Raw genomic sequence first — 23,464 nt, 5'->3', positions numbered from 1 at the left:
ATCCTACAGTTGTATGATAAAACTTGGTATGATAGCAGTATAGAGTTATTGGCTGTTAAGCGGTAACAGATTTTGGTTGCCCACCAAACATTAAAATGTTTCCGCATGTATTAGCAAACTCCACTGCCTAGTAGTCAACAGGATCGCTTTTTGAAAACAAGCAGGTATGACCCATGTGACTAGTCACATATCTGTAGTGAGCTAGCGCAGAATCCGTAGCCAGAAAAAGGCCAGCACTAGTAAAATTGTTGAAATTATTTCAGTCAGTTTATACTGCCATTCACCTTTTCTCAACCCCATACTTTACTTTGTTAGGTTGGCCAGTCCCACTGTAGACAGCTTTCAAATGTAATCGGTTGCAAGCCAGTTTGTTATGCACCAAATTCTGCGTGGGCTTGCCAGGCTATTGGAGTGGCTCCCACTAGCACCATCCTGAAAAGGCATGGAAACATGTGTCTCCACAAATGCAGTAGCCTGCATTCTCAGGGTTTAAATTGGTCCATTCACTGGGATGGTACTTACTGCAAAGTGTCTCAAGCTAGGGCTTGGCCAAAATTAGAATCTTAAGACTCTCTGACTTGTGTGCATTTGCAATAGTGTGTTACAAATTCATGGTAGGAGTTTGGGTCTAAACAATCTCTATAGTTATCCTGATCATTTGTTCAGATTTTGTCAGATTCAGAGTTTTATTCCACACGTATAATTCATAGGCTGTTTTGTCACGACAGCACAAGGTGTTGAAAGTTATATACATATATAATTTATATGTTATATATCTATATATGTGTGTATATATCCATATAAAGTGTTTATCTGGTCTGGTTAGTGTTTTCGTCCTGTATATTGCAGGTTATTTTACTACTGTTTAGAATAGTGAATATTTGGTGAAAAGCTGGTCGTCTTCCATATGCTGTGAAATAATTCAAGATGTATGTGTGAAACTTCTGCCGCTTCCAAATGTGACTCATGTCTGTCATCCTGTGGCTCTAAGGAGATTTGTTTTAAATAAGTATGCCCACTTTGAAAGATACGTTATTGCTGAGTCATTTTCTTTAAAGTCAGTGTTACTTTGTAAGGATTAGGTTGCCCCTGTTCTCCTCCCCTGTGAAGACCTTTCCTGCATATCTCACTGTTCTGAGATAAGATTTCCTTCTGTCGGCATTTCATGTCATGTGAGCATCATCAAGCTGGTAATTTCATGTTGGTGGATGTTGCGTGATAGCTGCAGAGCCAGTCGGTTCTGATGCTGATCAGAAAGGGTGCAAAACACTGTAAGCCATTCACAGTGATGGGAATCAGACACTCAGCAGAGTGGGGGCAAAGGTTGGCCTTTCTTGGGAAGGCATTAAGTACCTGCTGCTGCTTTGGGATATGTGGGGGAATAAGAAGATCTCCAGGAATCTGACGTAAGAAGGTTTCACCACAGCATTACTTTTTCCTTGCTGTCTGCTCTGAAATTCAAGAATTTCTTTTAAACATTGTGGTGCAGAAAGCTAAATGTAAGAGTTGACTCTATTTGCTTTTTTCCTTCTTATCCTCAGCTGCTTACTGCTAAGGATTCTGTTTTACAGAAACTCAACCTGTGAATTCATACTTAGGATAGTGCTATATTCTTTTGACTGTCTTCAAGAGGATCAGTCAGTACCAAATGCACTCAACGAATTCCAAGTATTTGTGTGCATTTGCAATAGTGTGTTACAAATTCAGTTCCAGGATGGATTTCACTGCATCATTATCCGCAGATTTTTGGAGCCAGATGTGTTCTGTACCTTACCATATGCTTATTAATATATGGGACCTTCATTCTGATGATGAGCTGGATATTTCCAGAATGTTTTACAGTATTTCTGTTTTCCAGGATGGTCGATAGTTAAGTCTGGCCCACACAGGCACAACAGAGGAGCTCATGAGAACTTTTTGGCTGAGTTTCAGATGATGTTCATGAGGTGAAGGAGCAGGGGCTGCTGTGCTGGTAACGGAAAGAGAGACAGACTAATTCCAGGGCAGAGCAGCTTTCAAAATCAAGTGCTCATCATGTGAATATGTGTATAATTTAAGAGATAACCAAAAAGCTAGAACTTCAGCACAGCCTGTCTCTTCACTCTATGAGAAGTGAAGCAAATGAATATGGCCTTGAATACACTTTTAAATTTTTCAACACTGTGTTTTGCCAACTTTAGTTCACTCTGTTGACTGTTCAGTCAGACCGTTTTTAAATTAAAAAGGAATACATGGTTGAATTATTTATTAAACAAAAGGTGCTTCCGTGCATGCAGACTACCTGGGCTTTGAATTTCTTTTACTGTTGGATTTTGAAGAAAGTGCATTGCTAATAAGTTAAGAGATGGAACAACCCTCCTTCTTCTAAAATAAGTCCTCCTCTGTCTCCGAGGCAGACAGTGAGCCAACTTGTCTGTCCAGTCACAGATGAATGCCTGATCTTCATGTGAATGTCTGTTCTTGACCTTAGTGTGACGTGGTTTCCTCAGTTTAGTAGGCTCTGTAGAGACAAAACATTATTAATTTCTGGTAGAGAAATGTGCTTGCAAATAATTTAGTCCAGATTATCTCCTGATTTTGTAGATGCTCCTGATGGGTTAAAATATGTATTTGCTGGTGGATTAATGTGGAGGAGCTGTAAGCAAGTGGAAGAAGGCATGCAAAAACTTCGTACCATGTTACCAGCAGTCTGCAGGTCCCTCGAGGCTATCAGTTCATCTCTGGGGTGTGAGAAGTACTTTGTACAACTACCTTTGCTTTGCTTAGTCCCTATCACTGCCTCTGTGTTGGTGTTCCAGATTTGTGTATAGCCAGCGTTTCATGTATTTTTGGAGGAATGTGGCTTCTGAGTACCTGATCTTTTCTTGCCCCCTTCCCCAGAAGAAACCAATTGCTAGCTTCTGAATAGACTGTTGGGGCTTCAAACCCCTTTGGCCGATGGTCGCAGGGAGAGTCCTGTCAGGCTGGGAAACTCAGAGCAGCTTTCCAGCAGTCCTGGAGCTGTGGTCTCCATAGCTTACTTAAAAATTAGTGGGCTGTTTTACCTGGTACAGAAAGAGGAATTAACTCACTGAATCTGAGGGAACATGTGTGCGAGAGCTTGGTATTTCTTGTCACTGATGTGGGGCTTGATAACTGTCTAAGATTATATTGATATAGGAAGTGGGATGTGCTGCAAAAGGCCGACCATGGCAGCAAAGAGGCTTTAGAGGAAGGTTTTGATGAGACCTGCCAGGACTCTGAAGAGCCTCCAGTCGCACCAATTTGCGGGAGGGTGCTTGCAAGCCTGTAGCTTTCCCGTGGAAGGAAAGCAGTGAACAGTAGCGAGTGGCAGGGCACACCCTGGCTTTGATAGCTACAGATGGAGACCTAAAAGATTGCAGGGCCACAGTCCAACACCAGCACATGTAAAATAAGGCTCAGGATTTAGATAACTCTGTTCCAGCATACTGACGTGCATGGCCACAGTCCAACTCCAACACATGCAAAATTAGTTTCAGGATCATTCCAGCATACTGAAGCCTATGCCTAAACCAGTTATTGCCACAAGCTCAGCTAAATCAGAGAAGAGCATTCAAAACAGTATTTTTCTCTCTTTTTTTTTTCTTTTTTTTTTGTTTTGTTTGTTTCTACCAGGATAGTTCAGATGAAAAATCTTATATTTTCATAGTAGAAAAGGAAAACCGGATTATTAATATATCAGCTCCGTACACAGCATTTCATATTTTTATAGCACACAAATAGCATGTTACAGTATCAGTGTACTTCAAGGCTATTTTACAAAACATGGATACACGTTGACCTATTAATGTACTTTCTGAGATACATCATTAGTATAAAACAGTTAATGAGTCCATTCATATAATATCACGTTTAAAGACATTGTGGTCTCAGTATGCCCGCAATACATTGTTAAACCTATAAGGGGCGGGGGGGGGGGGGGGGGAGCGAACAGTAAAGGGATCCCTTCTCAAGTTTGCAAGTAATTAATTTAATACGTATTTTTCTGTTATAGCAAAACTCATGTAATGAACATATTTTATTTATAGAAAAAGGGTGCTAGTAAAATAGATTCAGAGTTTGTCATAAGTATTTCTTGAAGTACAGCTCATTTTTTTGTGAAATGGGGAAAGAAGTTGAAAATTGTATTGAAGTGGCATGTACCAAGGAAGTTAAATGGGAAAAAAGTTATTTACAGAGGTATTTGTATTAGGTCAAAGCATTTATTTAGTGTGAAGGCAGCACTGGAAATTAAAAAGTAAGAAAATGCAGATACTGGAGAAGTCTATACTACCGTAGTCCAAATGTAACACACACCTTGACGTTACTCGCATTTTGGACACTGTCAGCACTCTGTAATCAGTAATCTGTAAATGGAATGAGTCTTTAATTCTTTCTCATTTTGTTGAGGGTGAAATTAGTAATTTAGCTACCTGCACAGGTTTTTTTATGTGTCTGGGTCTGTTGTTGGTTTCTTTCTTACAGGCATCTATGGAAAGATGTTCCTGTGACATTTTAAATCATTTACATTATTAGAATGAATTTTTATAAAATCTGATGACCTCCTACCAGCACTTCTATGCTGATTTTGCTACCCTGTGATAAGATAATAATAATGAAAAGGTTTTTTCCTAATCAATAGTATGCAAAAAATTCTCCAATGGTACCTGATGCTCTGAGAGCTACTTATAATGTAGGCAAGCCTCTGTTTCTGACTTGAAAAAATGATCTGTTTGTTTTTTGGATTTGTTTAAGCCCAGGAACTCAGGATGAAACTTGGCTAGTGTAGTTATTAAATATTTCCATACAAGTGCTCAAAAGATTTTAAAATATATTAATCGATTTTGAAAACTATGTGGAGTTGGGTGTTAATTTGTGCCTTTTAAAATCTCACAGACTGCATTGTCGGGCACATGGGGAGAACCTAGGGAAAATAGGTTCAATACCAGCCTCTTCCACCCACATTCACCATCTTTCCTATAGTTTAGTGACAACATATTGGATCTTCTTCATAGTGTAGCGTGTACACTGTACCAAATGGTTCTGTTTGTCCCACGTGTATTTTAGCAACAAGATAGAGGTCACAATGAAGTACACCTTACCTGTTTGGTTTATGGGTATGTAGAGATGCTAACATGTGGAAGAAACAAGGTAAGTATGGAAGCAAGAAGGTGGCAATATATTCATTCACAGAAGTCCAGTTAATGGTTATTTTAGCTGATTAGCTAGCAACTTCATTTTCTCCCTCATGAAATTGCCTCCACAGATCCTTACTTCTGGAGCTTAATCAGCAGTAGCAATCCATCCCAGGAGTGGGAGATCAGGAGTACTTAATTAAAGAGGGACTGTAAGGCAACTCTCCCAAATTGGATATCTGATCTAGCCTTGGCATCAGGAGAGCAATGCTAGGTAAAAGTGTTTATCAAGCTCCATGTAGCCACTCTGCAAATCTCAGAGATGGGAATATAACGCAGACAGTCTGTAGAAGCTGCTATAACCTGAGTAGTATGGGCTTTGAGGCCATCTGGTACCTGAACACCTGCCTACAAATAGCACATACAAATCCAAAAGATGGTCCAGTTGGATAGCTTCTCTGCTTAGATTCCCCACTGGAATTTTCTCCAAAAGCAGTAAACAATCTGTATGAAGTGAGCAAAGACCTCGTCCTCTCTGGTCAGTAACCAAGTGTCTGTTTCAAATGTAGGTGTCAGGATCAAAGCTAACACAGGTGAGTCAAGGGTTTGGGTAAGAAAACTAGTGAGACAGGCGTACATGAGAATCACAGAATGCTGTTGGCGTAAACATATACTAAAAATCCAGAATATTCTAAGCTTGTTTTAAGAAAAGGAGAAAACCATGTATGAAAGTATGTTGTATGGAAGGTTTGGGAGTTAACATTGCTATCAGAAGTATAAATGAACACCAGAGTAAATTTTGAGGTTAGATGACAAAGAACATTGGCAAAATACCAATGAAAGATCCATGTGTATGTACTTAAGTCCAGCACTGCTGATGCAAAGAGTACCTGCTTTGCTTGCAAAGATACATATTCTGGACAGAGAAGTACAATAAGCTGTCATGGCAGCTCTGATGTGTGCTTCCGAAGAAAGCAAGAACAAGCAGAAGCTCATCACTGAAAGTAACTAGCATTACATTCAAGATAGCAAAGAGACCCATCGTTCTGACAAATGACAAAGTACATCTTCTCCCAAAGCATCCACTTTTCTTGTGGAAAGATTAGACAAGTCCAGTGGAGTTTCATAGACTTAATCTGGCAAACCCAGTGATTTGGGATCTGAAGTGCTTTGATCTATATACAGTCAAGTTAAGGAAGTGGGGTTTCAAAGCCATGGTTTTGGAGTAGCGGAACTGAAAAGCCGGTGAAGGGAGTTGGATGGTAGAAGTGTCTTGCATGTGAAGACCTTAGGAAAGAAGATAGCAGGATTTTGAAACAAACAAGCAAAAATGGTGTTAGAGGGAATGGTGTCGTTATCTATGTGGAAATTTGCTGCAAGCTCAGGTCTCGTTAGGTAGCTGGTGGTTCCAGGATCTAGTGATGCTACCATAAAATGAAGGCTGTTTAACCAAAGACAAGCACTGTCAGGGCCATGCTCTGTGTATTTCTAATGTTTGTTGAATTCATTGAAGGACTGTGCACAGGTCTGACAGTATAAATTGCAGCTTACACCTTTTAATTATACCATTTGTGCACGTCTGTGTGTTTTTAGAGTGGCCTTAAAAGTCATGAGCACTGGAAGAGGATGAAGAAGTTTGATAGGCCTGCATGTGCATAAAAGATCTTCAGCATGCCTTCCAGTTTCATTTTGATTCCATTTTATCAAAACTAGTATTTCAGTAATATGCTATGGTCCTGATTCAGATGTAAGTTTGGAAGTTTCATTGAATTCAGTAGGCTGGAGAGATATACAGTAGTGAGATTAAAGTTTTAAGCTTACTTTCTTCTCATGCTGAGCTAAGACCATGTGTGGTGGTTTGGAGGATAATGATGTTTAACTGTAGTCTTCTTGGTGCATGGACCACATTCAGTTGTTTTTGTACAACTGAACTCAGTATTGCTGATTAATAAAACAATAAATACCGAAAATGAACTATTTTGTGTTTTATTAACAATTTGCATTTCATATTGTATTTCGCTTTAAATAAATATAAAATCATACCCTCAAATGGTAAGATGTAATTGCTGATCATGTATCTCTTTGTTCCAGACACTTTTATAAAAGTGTATGTATTATGTATGATGTGACCTTCAAATGTCATGAATGCGTTGTGCAATAAACTGTCAATATTTGTGGCTATAAGGTACTAGATGACTTTTACAATAATTGGAACAGCTTTATTAAAAGCTTGGATCACTCAGCTGGTTAAAGAGAAAGACACAGGCCAATGTTCATCTGGGAGTTTCCTTCTGCCAACTGTTAAATGAAAGATATTGTAAGGTGCTTAAGATGTCTTCTTTTGTTCTTTGTTTGTTTTTGGTTGTTTGGTTTGTTTTTTTTTTTAAGACACAGTTAAAAAGGTCTAATGCAAAAAATGTTCTCTCCAAAAAATCATTTTTCCCCCAATATGCTTAGTTTTCAGTTCAAACTGAGCTCTGTAAGTTAATGGCAAGTAACCAACCCTGGTTTTTTATGTACTACATCTGATTTTCTGTGTCTTTTGGTCACATATTTCTTCAAACAAATTAGGCAGCTGAAATGATGTCCTCAGAAACTGTGCTTGAAATTTGATTATCTTAAAAGGTTTTAAAGTTTTAGAACAATTTGAAAAGTAGGACTGCTAAGAGCTCCAACACAAAAACTCTGTAGGGAATTTGATTAAAATGAAAAAAAGAAGATAAGAAACATTTTGTGATAAACACAAGCTTAATTTTGGTTAAGTGTCTATTGATGTCTCTTTGCATGCTGTATATACAGCCTCTTGCATGTTTCTCAGAATGTGTGCCGTGGTGAAAAGCATTAAGATGTAACCAACGTTTTCATATATGCAGTATTGTCGTGCAAAAGTGTTTTGCACCCATGAGGTGTGAAAAACACCACTCTTCAAGTGTGTAATGTGCTCCAGGTATGGGCTTAAAGTGTGTGCGCTGCCCCCAGGTCTGCGACCTACCAGTTATTATGCTTAGAATATTATGGCTCCCTTTCTCTTGTGCTTGAAATAACGCCTAGATAGCTCCCCTGTAGTCCAAGGTATTGGCTATGGCTGCCGTTTGCCCACTTCTAAATCTTACCTCATATAAATGGGTATGGGTATCTTACTCCAGTTTAATTTAGATTCTATTTTAAATTTAAATCTGGTAATGCACTGATTGGTAGCAGAGGCAGGACAGTTTGTGCCTTCTGTGTGCCTGGGTGGTTCAGAGGGCTAAGTGGGAAGTCTGACGTCAGAAGTGGTATCTTTTTATTTACCAGTGGAACCTTTGGTATAATCTTTATTTCTAATAATACAAACAATGTGAATGCTGCTTTCTCACTAGTAGGCCTGCTTTCCAATTCTCTTCTAAAATAGCTCTCTGTTTAAACAAATTCTCTGCCAATCCGTATTAACAGTTTAAGATTCCCATATATGGTCATTATAAAACCTAAATCCTTGATGAAACAATAGAGACAGCAAGTTGTTCCTGACCGAAGACATTCGTAACTCTTTCCGGAGGCCTAAAATATAACTGTAATATTTAGTAATATTAGACTCTTTCATTGTAAGCCATGAACTTCACCAGCAAAAAAATGTACTGACATCTGCTAATAGGATTCTAATTTCAAATTATGAGCGCTGGGCCAGATTCTGTTTTCATTTACATGGAAGCACACTAATTGAAGCTACTTCAGGTAGCTAGAAGAAAATGGTTAGTTATATCCCTAATTATATTCCTATTTTCCACTATTTTCAGTATTATTAAAGCTTTCTCAAAGGAATAGGCAAGGAAGGTAAAGCACGTTTAACTTTGCCTATCTTGTACTGCTTCCCAGGAAACTTGCATAAAGGTAGAAGCAGTGACAGGATTAACACACTAAATATCTTCTAATTCCCTTCTTAACATTAGATTCAGGATATAATTTTTCCTGCTATAAAATGGGCTAATCTGAGTTGTTTATAGATCATCAAAAAAATAACCATAGTCACTACCACTTCTTGTTGCACCATGTTTCATTAACTTTTACAGGCAGTTCTAAAGGACTACAAATATTTTGAGTATTTCAGGATTCAAACTGGGATTATGTAGTTTTCAGAGAGATCTTTAACAATGTCTGAAAAGTATGCTTGTGTGATTATCTATTTTGTGAATTGATTACCTTTCCCGTGTGATTGCCTGTTTTGGCTAGTTTGGCAATCCTTGTGTTGACAAATTCCAGCTGACCTCATTGATAATTTAGTCTGCATGGGGACTGCAATTTAGCTGCTTTGAATGTGAAAGTACCTCTTTGTGAATTCCTGCACTTTCACATACGTGGAGAAATAAATACTCCAGTAAATTTTATGGGACATGTATGTAGATGCTCCTTTGAAGATTTGGCTGCCGACATGACTGAAGTCAGTGCTGCTACCTAACCAGCTGAAACAGGTTTCTTTTTACAAAAGCAGTTAATTCTTTTCTAGATGTGTGTATACTCATCCCAGACAGGTAGACCAGTCATACAGAGCACATACGGAAATTTCAAATAATTATTTTTCTTTTCCTCTTCATGTGACTGGCTAGATAGCTTCTGCTTTGGGTACACACATTCAATATCCACCTAAGTTTGTGTTCTCCTTTGTAGAAATATCCCCCAAATTTGGCATCGTGCCTCTGTAACGTCTATCTGTGCGCTGAGGGCACTGCCAGCCATGGCAATGGCTCACTTCTGTGTAGATAATTTCTGACACCTAGTAAGGTATCTGCTGTAAAAAAGGATTCACTGGTGTGATTCTGGCTTTCTTTTAACCTGCCACTGTAAAAGTGCTCCTGGCTCAAAACTGTTTATTGAGATTATCTGGCTCTGTGGAAATTTCTTTTCCAGGTGCTGAGGGGACGTGAGAGCAGTCTGCAGCACGGCATGGGTCATCTCCATGCTAGGAGGGGAGTGGTGGCTTTTTATCTCTCCTCTCCTGAGAAGCGGCCGTCTATCTGAATGAAGTAGGGCTAGTCCTTCAAATACTGATCCTATGGATTGCTTAATTTTAATTTCAGTCTGTGTGGCAAATAGATTTGCTCACATTAGCTCTTTGGTTATGCAGCTAATTGCCATCTTCTGATATGGATCTTAAAGTGAACTTTCTTTCCTTGCATTTGTCCCATGAGGACATGCACACAGTCACTTACCAAGAGTAGCTGAGGCACGGTACACAAGAGGTGTGTCTGTCATACCACCCCAGAAGCTGCTTCATGGCTGAGTTCCTCTGTGTCCAGCGTCGCGGAGCAGTGTCTGCCCGCCCAGCAGGTACAGCATACGTAGCTGCTGGAGGTCTCACAGCTGTTGCCTTCTACTTACACTGACACAAAGACCGGTTTCATGTGTAGAACTGAATGTTGTGTTATGCACTTCTATCCATGACGTTTGCTGTGAACAGATGCTTTCAAAGTGAAAGGAAAGCTCAGCGAAAGTAAGTTCAGAGACAAGGCTCAGACGACTTACATCTGGCATGTACATCTATACAATATTTTATGCTCTGCTCTATTATTTCCTGCACTCAAATCAGGAAAGGTAGGGATAGGCAGGAAGACATTCAGGACATAGACCTACCTATAATGGAAGTAGATAGTGAAAAAAGCAGTCTAATCGCACATGCATCGAGTGCACATCATGTAGACCACATAACTCAGTGAACCGCAATGGCTCTAAGATAAGTAACTGTTCTCTTTCCTTCCTGATCTTTTATCCTTGGAACCGAGCAGCCCCAAAACCATAGCTCAAATCCCAAGTAAATCATACATTAAATGAATTTGCTGGGGCTAATCCTAGTTCTGCAGGTCTGTAAAATTTTACTACAGTTTTGCACAATTTAACAGTACTGAGAGTATCTACTTAGAAGGGGGGGTCAGTAACAGGAGGAAGGGGACATCAGAGGTGTGAAATACACGGTTATTGGTAGAGCTGAAGATTTTTCATTCCCCACATACACTGTTGCTGGCATAGTCCGTTTTCACCAGTTTGCTGCTTAGCTTTTTCCTTGCTGGTCTCTTCTCCTTGCTCTGTGTTACTTTTCTCGCGTTGCCTTTCCATAGATTGCTTTGAAAGACTCAGTATAAAAAACCCCTTGGTAGCAGAGTCAGCGAGACTTACATGCGTTTTAAAGTTAAGCACATTTTTAAACTTAAGTGCCTTGACAAATAGGTACAATTTGCCAAAATGGGGCCCTAGTAAGAAGTTGGGGTAGTGTTTGGTGGGGAGAGTCGGCAGCCTTGAACATATCTTTTCATTGTTGGAAATAAAAGAACTTGGATGTAAAGCTGCTCATTCAGGTAGCGATGGCCTCCAGCGCTTCGGTGGGCTTTGTAGGCAGAGGAATTCAAAAGAAAACCCCTTAGCCCAGCTTTAAAGTCTTAGGAATGCTTTCACTGTGGGAAGAAAAATTCTTCAAGGTAAGGCCTCTGTTGGAGCAAAGCCTTTGGAGCTATCTACTGTATGTCTACTTAAATCTAAAAGAAAACTCTTCAGACCACCCACATCTTTCTTTGCTTCATTGTTGTTTTCGGTTTGCTTTTTCAGAGGGATTAGTGCTAGAGTAAACTCCATCGTCTCGCTGCCTTGCAAAAAATTCAATTTTGTGTAAAGTGAAAATTAGACTCTTAAATCTGCAAAGCGAGCTGTTTATCTTACAAATTTATTCTTTTTTTATTGGGCCACACATATTCTAGATAGAAAGATAAAAGGCAAATGGATAACAGGCCATCATTTAGAGTGACATATAGCAAAACATAACTAGTAGACTTATTCGGTAAATTCCTCCTGAGTGGCTTATTAGCTTTATCTATATATTTATCTATAATGCTCATATAGTATTTATTGAAAAGCAAAATAAAATCCTGCAGTTTATCATCATGCATTCTGTGTTTTGTACTTCAGAAAAAATCTTTTTGCACTTAGGAATTAATTTCTTCCTAAAGCAGCTTAAAACATGATTATATACAACTTTTAAGGAGAAAAAAAAGGGGAACTCTTTAGGGAGATTGGGATTATAGACTAGCACCTATATATGTTTTCCTGGACTTCTAAAGACAAAATAAATTCCTACAGTATGTTACTTTACATACTTGTGAATAATTCACAATGACAGTTACTAGCTTTCTAACTTAAATATTGTACTTTAACTCTGCAGTCTAAGTACAATCAGAAAATGTTAAACAAGGTGATGTGAAAACTGTCAGATTTTGCCTTTTGAAAACTAGCAGTAGCTTGATTACATACATGATTAAGATAAGTATCTTTAAATTTTTATTTTTTTTTTACTCAGTCTCTCATCCCTTTCTTTCAGATTTAAGCAGAACAGTTTAGAGGGACCATTTTATAATAAATAATGAAATGCCTGTTAGAGTTGCCTTTTCCAGAAGTGTGGTATTTGGGTCTCTGCTACTGTGTGGATAGTTTTCATTAGCCAAATGTTTAAGTCTTTCTTATGTCCCATCACTTCCATTTAAAAGGCAATACTGTGTAGACTGCACTATGTTTCCTGACAGCTTTTAGTTACATACCAAATGGGTAAAGACAGAACATTTTTAGTCAGTAGTTTATGGTTGAAATAATCAAGACTCTGCATGCAGATTTTAACTCTGTGCTCCCCACCTCAGAATAACCCAGATAGCTCAGCTCTTGTGTGGGGGTGTGATGATGTGTCCGTGTGTATTTCACCTCTGTGGTGTGCCAGCAGTGTAAATCTGCTTCAGAATTTCAACATTCGCCATGATACTTTTTGGTGAAATCATGAATCGATACATATATGTGATATTACATGACCTTGTAAGTACAGGATGACAGATGAGTCTTGTGTGGTTTGAATAATGACATTTTAAAAATGCCCTATATTTTTGCAATTTTTATGTCAGTCTTTTGTAAGTTATTTTGTTCATAGCCTGCTTGGGTAATAGCAGCTTATTCAAGATGGCTGAGAATGACTCCTTCTTTATATTAGGAGAGAGAAGAGGTGTCCTGGAGTTTTACCCATTGTACTATGATGCAAAGAATTGATGTAGCTGTGAACACTGAAGGAGAAAACTCAGGAGCTGCAGATGAGAGGGAGAAGGAATTCCCCCTCATCTGACCAATTTTTTTTTCATTGCCTTTCCCATGATATTAGGTCACTCACTAGGTCGTGTGTTGTAACTCAGCTGCTGAAATGTTGCAGAAGGAAGTTGATGAGCTTTGTGTGCAGCCATCGCCACTGCTGTTGGACCCCCCTGTCACTGCAATTCTGTTGTTTTAATATACTGATGCAAACTTTTTCCCTCTAAAAGCATACAGATTCTCACACTACTTATAAATTAAACAGTTTCAACAAAACAACAATCTAAAACTTTTTGAGGAAAAATTAATAGGAACTAAGCAAAAGAAGAAATCAAACCAGCTGCTGACACAGCTGTTTCTTTACTTGTATAATTCAGTTCAATATAAAGGTACCATATGCTGCTTAAAATGATGATAGGAAAGATGAAATAATTTAAGACAATAACAAGAAAATACATGAATTGTCAGCATTCTGTCAGATTTAAAGAATGAAATAGACAGGTGTAGTATTGACATGTTTAACTTTGTGTTGTGTTAGCAGTTTTAGTGAGAACAACTTCTGACATGTGCTGAAGTGATGTGAGAACATTTCTTTGTTGCAGACATTGGAGAAGATGCTGGGAGATCTGTAGGAGTCCAGCAGCCAGCTTTACTGAGAGACAGGAGCCTTGGTTCTGCCATGAAAGACTGCCCATATTGTGGAAAAACTTTCAGAACATCACATCACTTAAAGGTCCACTTGAGAATACATACAGGTGAGAGGAACAAGTGAGTGGAGCACTGTCGACACATGCCGTGTGTGTGGGGTTAACATAATATGTAGCTAGGAGCCTTAATTCCCAGTGTAGATTTGGACTCATTAGTTGGAGGAAGTCTTTTGAGAAAGATATATGACAGTCTTAAATAAAAGCACAAGGAATGTGTTGTTGGATAAAGACCACTTTAATAGAATCATCTTTTCCCAGTTGAGGTTATTTCTGTCTCCTTCCCTGCTTCATCACTGTTTCCTTCAATTACCCTTGTCCTTCAATAGGCATAAGCCTATTGGTTTCAGACTTAGTTATACGAACTGCTTCAAAGGCTTTCCTTAGCATCTGCTTAGGGATTCTGTATGTTTTTCTCAGAGTTACTATTTTTGTTCCATTTAGCATGCTCATTTTTAACCTCTCGCTGTTCATACGGGTACATCAGCTTCATGGATCTGCTTTTCCTCCCCCCCCCCCCACACACACACACACTAGAACTCACCCGACTTAGTACTTGTAAGCAGTAAAATGTACCATGTTTTGCACCATAGTAAAATTTCCCATGTTTTATTTTAGTAACAATCACAGCATTTCTACCCTGCAGAGACTTGCTGCTGGGCTGGATTCTCATTTTATTTTGGCATGTCACTCACCGGGTGGACGGCTCTCAATACTAGTATACTATAACCACTCCAATTAAATTGTAATACCTTGTTTGCTTAAAAGTACATATCTGCATGGTAAGGTTCATGTACAGACACAGCAGATGTTTAAGAAGACTTTGTCCATAATTAAAATCTGACATACAGTGTTGATATCCTCAGGCCCTATTGACATCATGGGAAATTCAGAATGTGGCAGATACACATACAGTTTTCTTCCAAGTCTTAGGTATCATACTAGGCTTTGGGAGAGTATGCAACACTAGAGATTTAGGGTACTTCTCTTTGGAAACAGACACAGAGGGCACCGCAATTGTGGAGTCATTTTCTTTTTAGACCATTTTTCATTAATTTCAGAATTTTACTACTACTTTTCAAATCAATAAGTAAAATAAATTGCATGAAGAAGTACTTTCCAGTGGTACCTCCCACTTGAAAAACTTCACTTTTAATTTGTATTTTACTGAAGTACCAGATAATCAGAATTTCCCCCCCCCCCTTCCCCAAATCAGCAGTAATGTTTTTCCTGTGTACTTGCACAGATTTAATACTGAATGTTGGGCCTGCAAATGTGAGGCCTGATTTTGAAAAATTGAAAATGAAGGCTAAAAATTATTTAAAGAAAAAAAAATCATTGTTGAGATGGGAAAGTTTGTTCATTGTATTTTTATTCTTCTTTCTTTCGATTGTGGAGTAGGAGTATACCACAGTGGTTTGATCTGAATTTTAAAATTTGGCACCCTAATGTAATTTTCTCTGATTGGATTGCAGGCCATTTAGGACAGGAATAGTCTTTTTGTTGTGTTGGACTTTTGGGAGGGAAAAAAAAAAAAAGAAGAAACATGGTGGAAGCCCTATTTGTGTGCTCTCTCATGTAGTAAAAGTAAAAAATAGCAGTTATATTATTGGAAAATAGTCTTGTAACTATGAGGTTTAAACAGTTTGACATTTTTACTATTGGAGGTGCAAAGAAAAATTCTTTAAAATAACCTGAGGGTACCCATCTCCGTTTTGCTCTATTACGTTGTGGTCATTTTGTTCTTGTTTTAAAGGTGGCAGTGATTACAGATTTGGTATTTGTGGCTTAGAACTAATGGAAAGTAAATTAATTGCAATGGAAATACTCCATAAAACTTGCATATTAGAATTGACTAAACAAAATTAAAACAAGAAAAAAAAGATATGTATAAAATAACAAAAAAAACCCCCAACATCATACAGAATGTAAAAAAACCATTTGCAATATATTAAAAAATCATTATAATTTTAAAATAGATAAAAGATCAATTTCCATTAGGTTAATAGGTTAAGAACAAAACATTTGTAAATAATGACAAGAGTATGTTTAAATGGAACAATGATTTACATATTGGAAATAATCCTAATAAATATTATAAAAATGTAAATTGGCAAATTACTAGAGTTATTAAATAAAAATTAAGTTGCTTTGCAGTAAATGGAAATGATGTAATAGATACCAGTTTTTAAACAAATATTGGTTAGCTCATACTTACCAAGGACAGTTTCCTGCCTTTTATGTCACACTCTGTCTTTATTATATGCCTGGATCATATAACTGACTGATAAAAAACACTTTACTGTGTTTCTCCACTACATTAACTCAATTACGGTTCTTGTTCTCACAGCACCTGTTTGTTAGAGATGAGCTCAAGCAGTTCAGCAGAAGTCAGGTTCCTTCGAACATCTGTGTGTTTGGAGGCACACGAGTAGGTTGGTTGGGTACGCATGCCAAGACAAGACCCAAAGCATGATCCAGCCAGGAGGTGCTTCTGTGGCAATTGGCCCAAAAAAGCTAGAAAAGCCGTTTAATCCTCCACAAGAGGAGGAAGCTGTGCTCTGTGTTAGAAGAATTAGCTAGTGGCTTGGGTTGCTTCTTATTTCTGTTGGATATTTCATGGTTGCAACCTTCTCCACACTGAGTCTCAGTTTCTGTGTGTTTTCCTATCACATAATAAGCTTCTGAAGGGAAAAAAAATACATCAAGGTTTTATTTAGCACGCTCAGTTGTGTCCCAACACCCAATTGTAGAGGATTTTTCTTCTTATCTAATTCAACGATATTCAGCCAGGAAGAGCTTTAAGGGGACGATAGTAAGATATGATTTCTGATTGTTCCCGTATGATAAGAAGAAAAGGGCATAATTATGTGAAATCAGTTTCTCCTCTTGCTCTAAAAACAGTTGAAGGACGAGACAGACCCTGAGAGAAAAGAGGGAGGGCTCTCAGGGCAAAATGCTTCAGAGCCTCGAGGCTTAGAGAGGACAGACAGAACTCTTGTAGCTCTCCTAGGTGACTTCGTTATGTGGACCAACGAACAGAGATGGGCTGTATGGTCCTGCTTCTTCAGAACCACCTACTTCAGCTCGCACAGAACTACAGAACTCACACTGACTTGCTGTGTGGAGAGATGCAGAAACAAGGACAAAGCGTGTATATGCACCAGTAAAGTGGGGTAGACATGTGGGTGCTTTGGCCACTTTGCGATTCAGCTTCCTGGTTATAAATTAATACATAATACAGCTGAGAAAGTTATAACACAGAAGGCTTAAAGATGCTCAGACATTGTGAAAAATAAAACCATCCAAGTGTCCGTGACTCACAATGTGCCATATGCACATGCTTCCAGAGTGTCCATTTTTCCCCTCTGGGGGCAGCAATTTAAGGTTCCTTCCTTCGGGGAGCTGAGCATCTTCTTTATGGTCCTGAGCCCTCTGAATTCCCACTGAAATCAAATAAATGGGTGTGGTTTTTACTATACATGCCTAGATCTTTGGACTGCACAGGGACAGTTAGTTGTAAAAAATTAAAATTTCTTGTGTTCTACCTTTGACAAGTGACCCATTTTGTAAGGGCCAGTTTCAGATTAGCTCTATCACCTCTTTGCACGTTGTACTAGCACGTAGAAGCTACTGCAGATGTAGACCAGTTTGTGTTTGTGTGGTCATGAAGTGCTCAGGTATATTCCCAGTATGATTGGCACAGTTAAATCCCTTGAGTAATGAGCAAAGATTAATGTGCATGAGCAAAGTAGAGCCCTGAAGAAGGTTTGGGTTGTGCTAAACAAGAAACCTGAGAAAGAGAAGGATAGGAATAAAAAACTTGGCAGGGCTGTGTCTGTTGACCGAGAGCGTTACAATATGTATGACACACACCTTACATGCATTAGATGTATTATATACATTTACAGTGTCCCTGCATCTTCCCTTGGAAATGCGACTACCCAATCTTAAAACTTGCTTAGGCGAACTGATGAAATACAGTAAAAATGGTGCTGTTTTAAATGAATCCAATTCACATTTTCTTCCTAAAAAAAGACTGCCTGTTGCCATTCTCTGAAGGCGCTTGTAGTGGGATGAGCAATATGAATAATTAAGGAAAATGGGTATGTGTGCTCCAAGAGGAGACAATTTTGGTATTGAACATCCTTTATTCTTACATTTCGAAGATGAACTAAAAGGACTTTCCATTTCTCTAGATTCGTCCAGATTTCCCATCCTTAACATTGTACAGCATGCCTTTTCTCTTGTCTTAATGACATCCCAAACTTTTGTTGAAAATAATTGATTGAATTTAAATTTCCTTAAAAGTTTAAGAGGTAATGTTACAGTATAAATTTCCTACCAAACACTAAGTAGGGAAATATCCATTAGTGAAATTAACTACAGTTTCTAGGTAGCTAACAATGTGCAGTATACAGTAGGGCATGGCTAATGAACACTGCAGTGGGTGATATTTCATTATACAAATTAATGCTCACATTTTAATGGGAAAGTCACATAATGAATCTCAGCTTCAGTGACAGCAATTAGAGACACAGATTGTCCCCTTCTGGACAAGGCACTGTTTAGCAATAAGCAGCTGTGTAAAAAGTCTTCAGGTTTACAACATATATATATGCTTTGGGGGAATTAGTGTACAGTTTATATTAATGTACTGAATCTTCCCTGCAAAGTAACAACCATATTTCTCTCTCTGCGTTTTAACTAAGTAAAGACATGTAAAAAGACTAAATAAATATTGCAGATGAGATATAAATAAAGGAAAATATTCAATTATAAAACTTTATAAAAATTAAAATATTTTATTGTAATGCCTAGTACACAATTGAAAAATCTTTAATAAACTAAGTCGAAGGCATCAAAAGTCTGTCTTTCTACAGGGCAGGGGTAGTTTCATCTTATATAGTAGAGAAAAATTACTGGTAAAGGGAAGTAGTAAAGAGAAGAAGTTAACTAGTATTTCTGACAAACAGATTAATTGTGTGGTGAAACATGTGCAGGATCCAAAAATAATCCTACAGAACCTTTGATACTCCATTTGGTTTAAAAAGTGTGAAGTGAATGATTAGAATGATAAAAGAAATTACCGTGTAAGAATAGGCATAATAATGAACTAATTAAACCATACAGCAATTCATTTCTAAAATATCTACTGCACAATGGATAAAATAGGTTATCAATAACTGTTTCAATGGTAAAATAAAAAATGCTGGAAAATGTTTTCAATATTTTCATTAAGCAGTATTCTCTGGCATTATAAGATGTTTGATTTCATTTGCTTTGCATGAAAGAAAACTATAGCTTGTTTAGAAATGTATAGGATCAAATTGCAACTCATATTGTCCCTGAGTGACTTTCAAACCCCCAGTACTGGCTGCCAGAGCGTTAGATGTTGGGGTTCTTGTACTGATGCACAGCCCTGGCTGTACTGAGAAGCAGCACTGCAAGGAGCAGCAGGGCATATGCCACAAACACATTCCTTAAGAAATCTTATTTAGAAAGGAGGCGGGGGCATTCAGTGGGGAAGGGGAGTGTAAGGTGCAGTACAGATTTTTAAGTAGCTGCATCTTAAGTATGAAAAATGAATAAAGAAGCCCACAGCACTAAATATAAATAGATACTTAAGAACTACGTAGATTTGCTAAGGGATGCTAAAAGTAATAGTAAAAATACGTATGTGGCTATTAGGGTTATAGAGAACAGGGGAAAATTCTGTAGATCTGGCAGGTTTAACGATTGGTAGCTTGCTAATACTGGACAAGAATGGATAAGAAATTATCAGTCACGGTATAGAGACTAAATACTCGTCTGTTCTCAGGAAGAAGCTTGCTGGGTTTTGTAAGTATTTTCCAATGATATAGTTCTGCCATTAAGTAATGAGGCTGTTATACTGTAGCCCACTACATTTTAAGATTTTTTAGAATGAATGAGGCTGGATAACATAGATAAAGTCTTAAAAACCCTGGCTGAAGAGCTCTCCAAATCATTAAAGTTCATATAAAAAACCCGATCTTGGAACACAGAGTAAGTTGCAGAGCACTCGTAGTAGTAAAAAAGCTCGGGCTAGTCTAGGATTTCCAAAAAGAAAGGATACAAAGACCTTGAAATTATAAATGGACTACCCTGACAAAAGTTTTGTGTAAAATTAAGGGAGGAATTTGTTAACAAATTAAGAATTGGTAGTATAGTTAATCCAATTTTATTTTATGAACATAAGTTTTATTAAGTTTCTGACTTTCTCTCAAGGCTTGTGAAAGTACCTTGTTCTATGCGACAGCCTCCCCCAACAAGAAAAACAATGTACAGAGATGAAGTAGCACAAAAACTGGCAGCTCCACAGCAGTGCTTCCAGCTCCACCTATGTGGTATTTCAGCATTATTTGAAGGAGTATATGAAATCACTGTTGATAAAATTTAGCAATGGCCAAAAATGGTAAGATGCTGAAAATCATGGGGACACTGATTAGTCAGTTAAGCAGACTCTTTTTGACAATATTTTTTTATTTTTATTTTTTTTAAATTTAAAATTTATTTAAAATTTAAATTTAAATTTTAAATAAGCAAAATATAAAGGAACAAATACTGAAGGCATTGATGAACTGGGGCTAGGATTATGGTAGAGAAGCAACAGAATATGAGCTCTTAGTTGATTGCTATAGCTGTGGATGTAAACATAGTGTTTGAGTGTATAAGATTGATATCAAGTTGAAATTTCATCAAAGCTTTAGTGGGTACCCATAATTTAAAAGGACATTGAAAAATTGGGAAGGGTATTCTACTCAAGAGTGAGAGAAGGTGAAGAGGTGACTCGTTTGCCATCTGCAAGTACCTTCCTTAGGGAATAGATATTTTTATTGAAAAAAACAAACCAGTTTCATCTAGCAGGGAAAATGTAGCAGTGCTCAGTAGTAGGAAGCAGACTGGACAAATTCAAGTGAGAAATGAGGCTCATATTCTGAGTAGAGAAAATACTTAAGTCAAACAGTTTACCTAGGGACATGGTGGGTTATTGCTGTCGTTGAAACAGAATATGTTTAAACAAACAAGTAAGTTTTGTTTCAAATTGTAGTTATGATTTGACACAGGAATTATTTCTGTGAGAGTCTTTGGCCTGTGCCATACAGCAGATCAGAATAGATGTTCATAATTGTCCCTTCTGGCCTTAAAATTTGTAGATCCATTTACAAGCTAGCTGTGGTCTCCTTGCCCAGCCCATAGATACAATACCTATGACTAGTATGGTCAGATTGTGTTGGGAGCAGGATTGGTGATAGCTTGCATAGATTATACATCTACATTGTTAAGACAACCTACAAACAGACCTGTTTCTGCTGGGCAACATGTCTGTTTCCAGTTATCTACCAAGCTTTTGTGTAGATTTTACAAGAAGCACTGGATTTTTATTATTTTACTCTGTCCTGATACAAAATCGTTCTTGTGAGATGTTTTGTGTCTTGTAAACCAGAGCAGCAGATAGATCAGAACAGTGATTATGTTGCCCACATAAGTTATTCTCTATAAGTTTTTTTTTTTTCTTTTTCACTTATGCACACTGGAATATTCTCTCTTTCTACTCCGTTGTGAAAAGGTTTGCAGGGATGCAAACAGGACCAGAGAATCAGCAAGATCAGGATGGTCGTTGCCTTTGTGAACAATGAAAAATGACTCTTGGGTATGAAATGCAGAAAATTATTTTGAAAAAGTCATGTTTCCTCACTCCTACATGGCAACGTTAATTTATGTGAACTGATATTAAGTGTTAAATAACTCATCCAGACACTGCTCTTGGCAATGTTATCAGGGTAGTCATTACACTAGGATGAATTCTCTGAAACCTTTCCTCAAAGTATGAGATACAAACAGGTTGTCTTCTAACAAGAATCATAGCCTGCTTTTCTTGTCCCCTGTAGTATTCTTTGGACATATACTATTGCAGTTGCTGGTAGAGTCCTGGAAATTAGGGATCCTTTGGGTTTTCCATTGAAACTGGCTTGGGTTTTGGTTAGTTGGGGCTTTTTCCCACAGTGGCTTATAACTGTTTTTTCATTTGTACAGGGACTTACACAGGGAGTAGCTGGTTGTTAATTTGGATGGATGAAATAGCATCTAAATATCTGCTGCATAATTACTGGATTTAGGAAATACCGACATACTAAATTTAAAAGATTCAAAGATTATTTACTCCATCCTGCTCCCTTCTCCCAGCGCCTGCCCTTGAAATAGCAGCAGTTAAGGTTGCTTTGAAGTAAGCTAATCACTGCCAATATTTGGATCTAAAAGAGAAGAGAGAGGTTTGGAATAGTTCCCTTTGAACAATGTAATTTGGCCAGTCCTGTGCTGGATAGGTGGCACAGTGTGTTGCTACATGTTGAGTCCAATTTCAGACCCTCGGCTTTAGATCTCATTTCTAGCCATGCAAGAGGTGGGAGCACCACAGAGGCAGCGTACCAAGGCTAGGAGAGATTTGAACTTTTTATCACACTGTCTCAGTCAGTGTCTTCTTTCAGTCCAATGCTTATGGCGTTGATGGTGAGCTGTGTCCAGATCTCCTCTGCTGAAAGGAAGCTCGCTCAGTGGAGAGGCCTTCAAGCGGAAAATGTAATGACTTCAAGGCTTAGCAATTCAGAATAAGGGTATGTTGTTGTGCCCAGTGCTTTAGGCTGAAGGTACTTTAGAAGAACAAAATATTAGTAGTATTTCCGCTAGTTAGCATATTTAAACTTACTTATATCCATTTCTACATGTACTTACTGCTTTGAACAGCTCCTGTGTGCTTGTAGCAACATCAGTGCAGCCTATATTGCAAACTTCTTCTGCAGAGGTAGTGATCTGGTGGCTGACAGAGCGCCTGTGATGCTGGGGCACACTTCTTAACGGTGTCACTTTATGTGCAATGCAAACACACACTGAACTATCATTAGAATAAAAGGAAGTGCTCAATATAATTGTGTTAAAGATTTCCGTAAAGGCATAGGGGATGCTGAGGAAGAGCGTTTCAATTAAGAAGAGTGAAAACTCAAAAGTGAGAGCATTTAACCTTATAAAGCCTGGCACTTGTTGTTCACCAGTCTGATTACTTTTTAGGCAACGCTTAAAATATCTAAGTTTTATCAGAGGTCACTAGTGACTGTTGACAGTAGCTGTGGGAGAAACAACAGAACAACAGAAAACGGCTCAAAAATATCGAAGCATGTCTGTGCTGTACAAACAGCATTAATATTTGTACACGTTCTGACTGGCAGCACAGCTGTCGGAGTTCGTGCACTCCCAAACAGCCCTGCACAACTGCAAACATATAGACAGCCAGCGTCTCCTGTCCCCTCGTCCCTACCCTGACACACTTGCGGTGGGGGGTGTGTGCATTCCCAGGCTCCCACCTGGGGCCCGGGAAGCCCAGACAGGCACGATCCATCTCAGTTTAGTGGTTTGTGCACGTCAGTAGGAACAGTTTGCTTTTGCACAACTTCCACTGAAACGCAGCCCCTACTTCTCATCGGTGGAGCGCCAGAACTTAATTAGGCGATTGTGGAAGACTCAGAA

At 38.3% G+C, this 23,464-nt stretch overlaps 1 protein-coding gene across 11 annotated transcripts in view; it reads left to right on the top strand.

The window, feature by feature from the left end:
* ZNF536 (zinc finger protein 536) overlaps positions 1–23,464 on the top strand; it is a 354,573-nt gene that overhangs the window by 202,694 nt on the left and 128,415 nt on the right. For all 11 annotated transcript variants that reach the window (XR_013931899.1, XM_080410809.1, XM_080410811.1 and 8 more), the window contains one exon: positions 13,820–13,972. Coding sequence is in view for 10 of the 11 variants with exons in the window: in XM_080410809.1 (XP_080266935.1) it covers positions 13,820–13,972 (153 nt within the window). In the remaining variant the exon portion in view is untranslated. The remainder of the gene's footprint in view (positions 1–13,819; positions 13,973–23,464) is intronic.

Source organism: Falco punctatus, assembly GCF_963210335.1.
Source record: "Falco punctatus genome assembly, chromosome: 14".
In the NCBI taxonomy this organism is placed as follows: Eukaryota; Metazoa; Chordata; class Aves; order Falconiformes; family Falconidae; genus Falco; species Falco punctatus.
The sequence above is the reverse complement of the archived record's forward strand: the minus strand, read 5'-3'. Positions and strand labels throughout refer to the sequence as shown.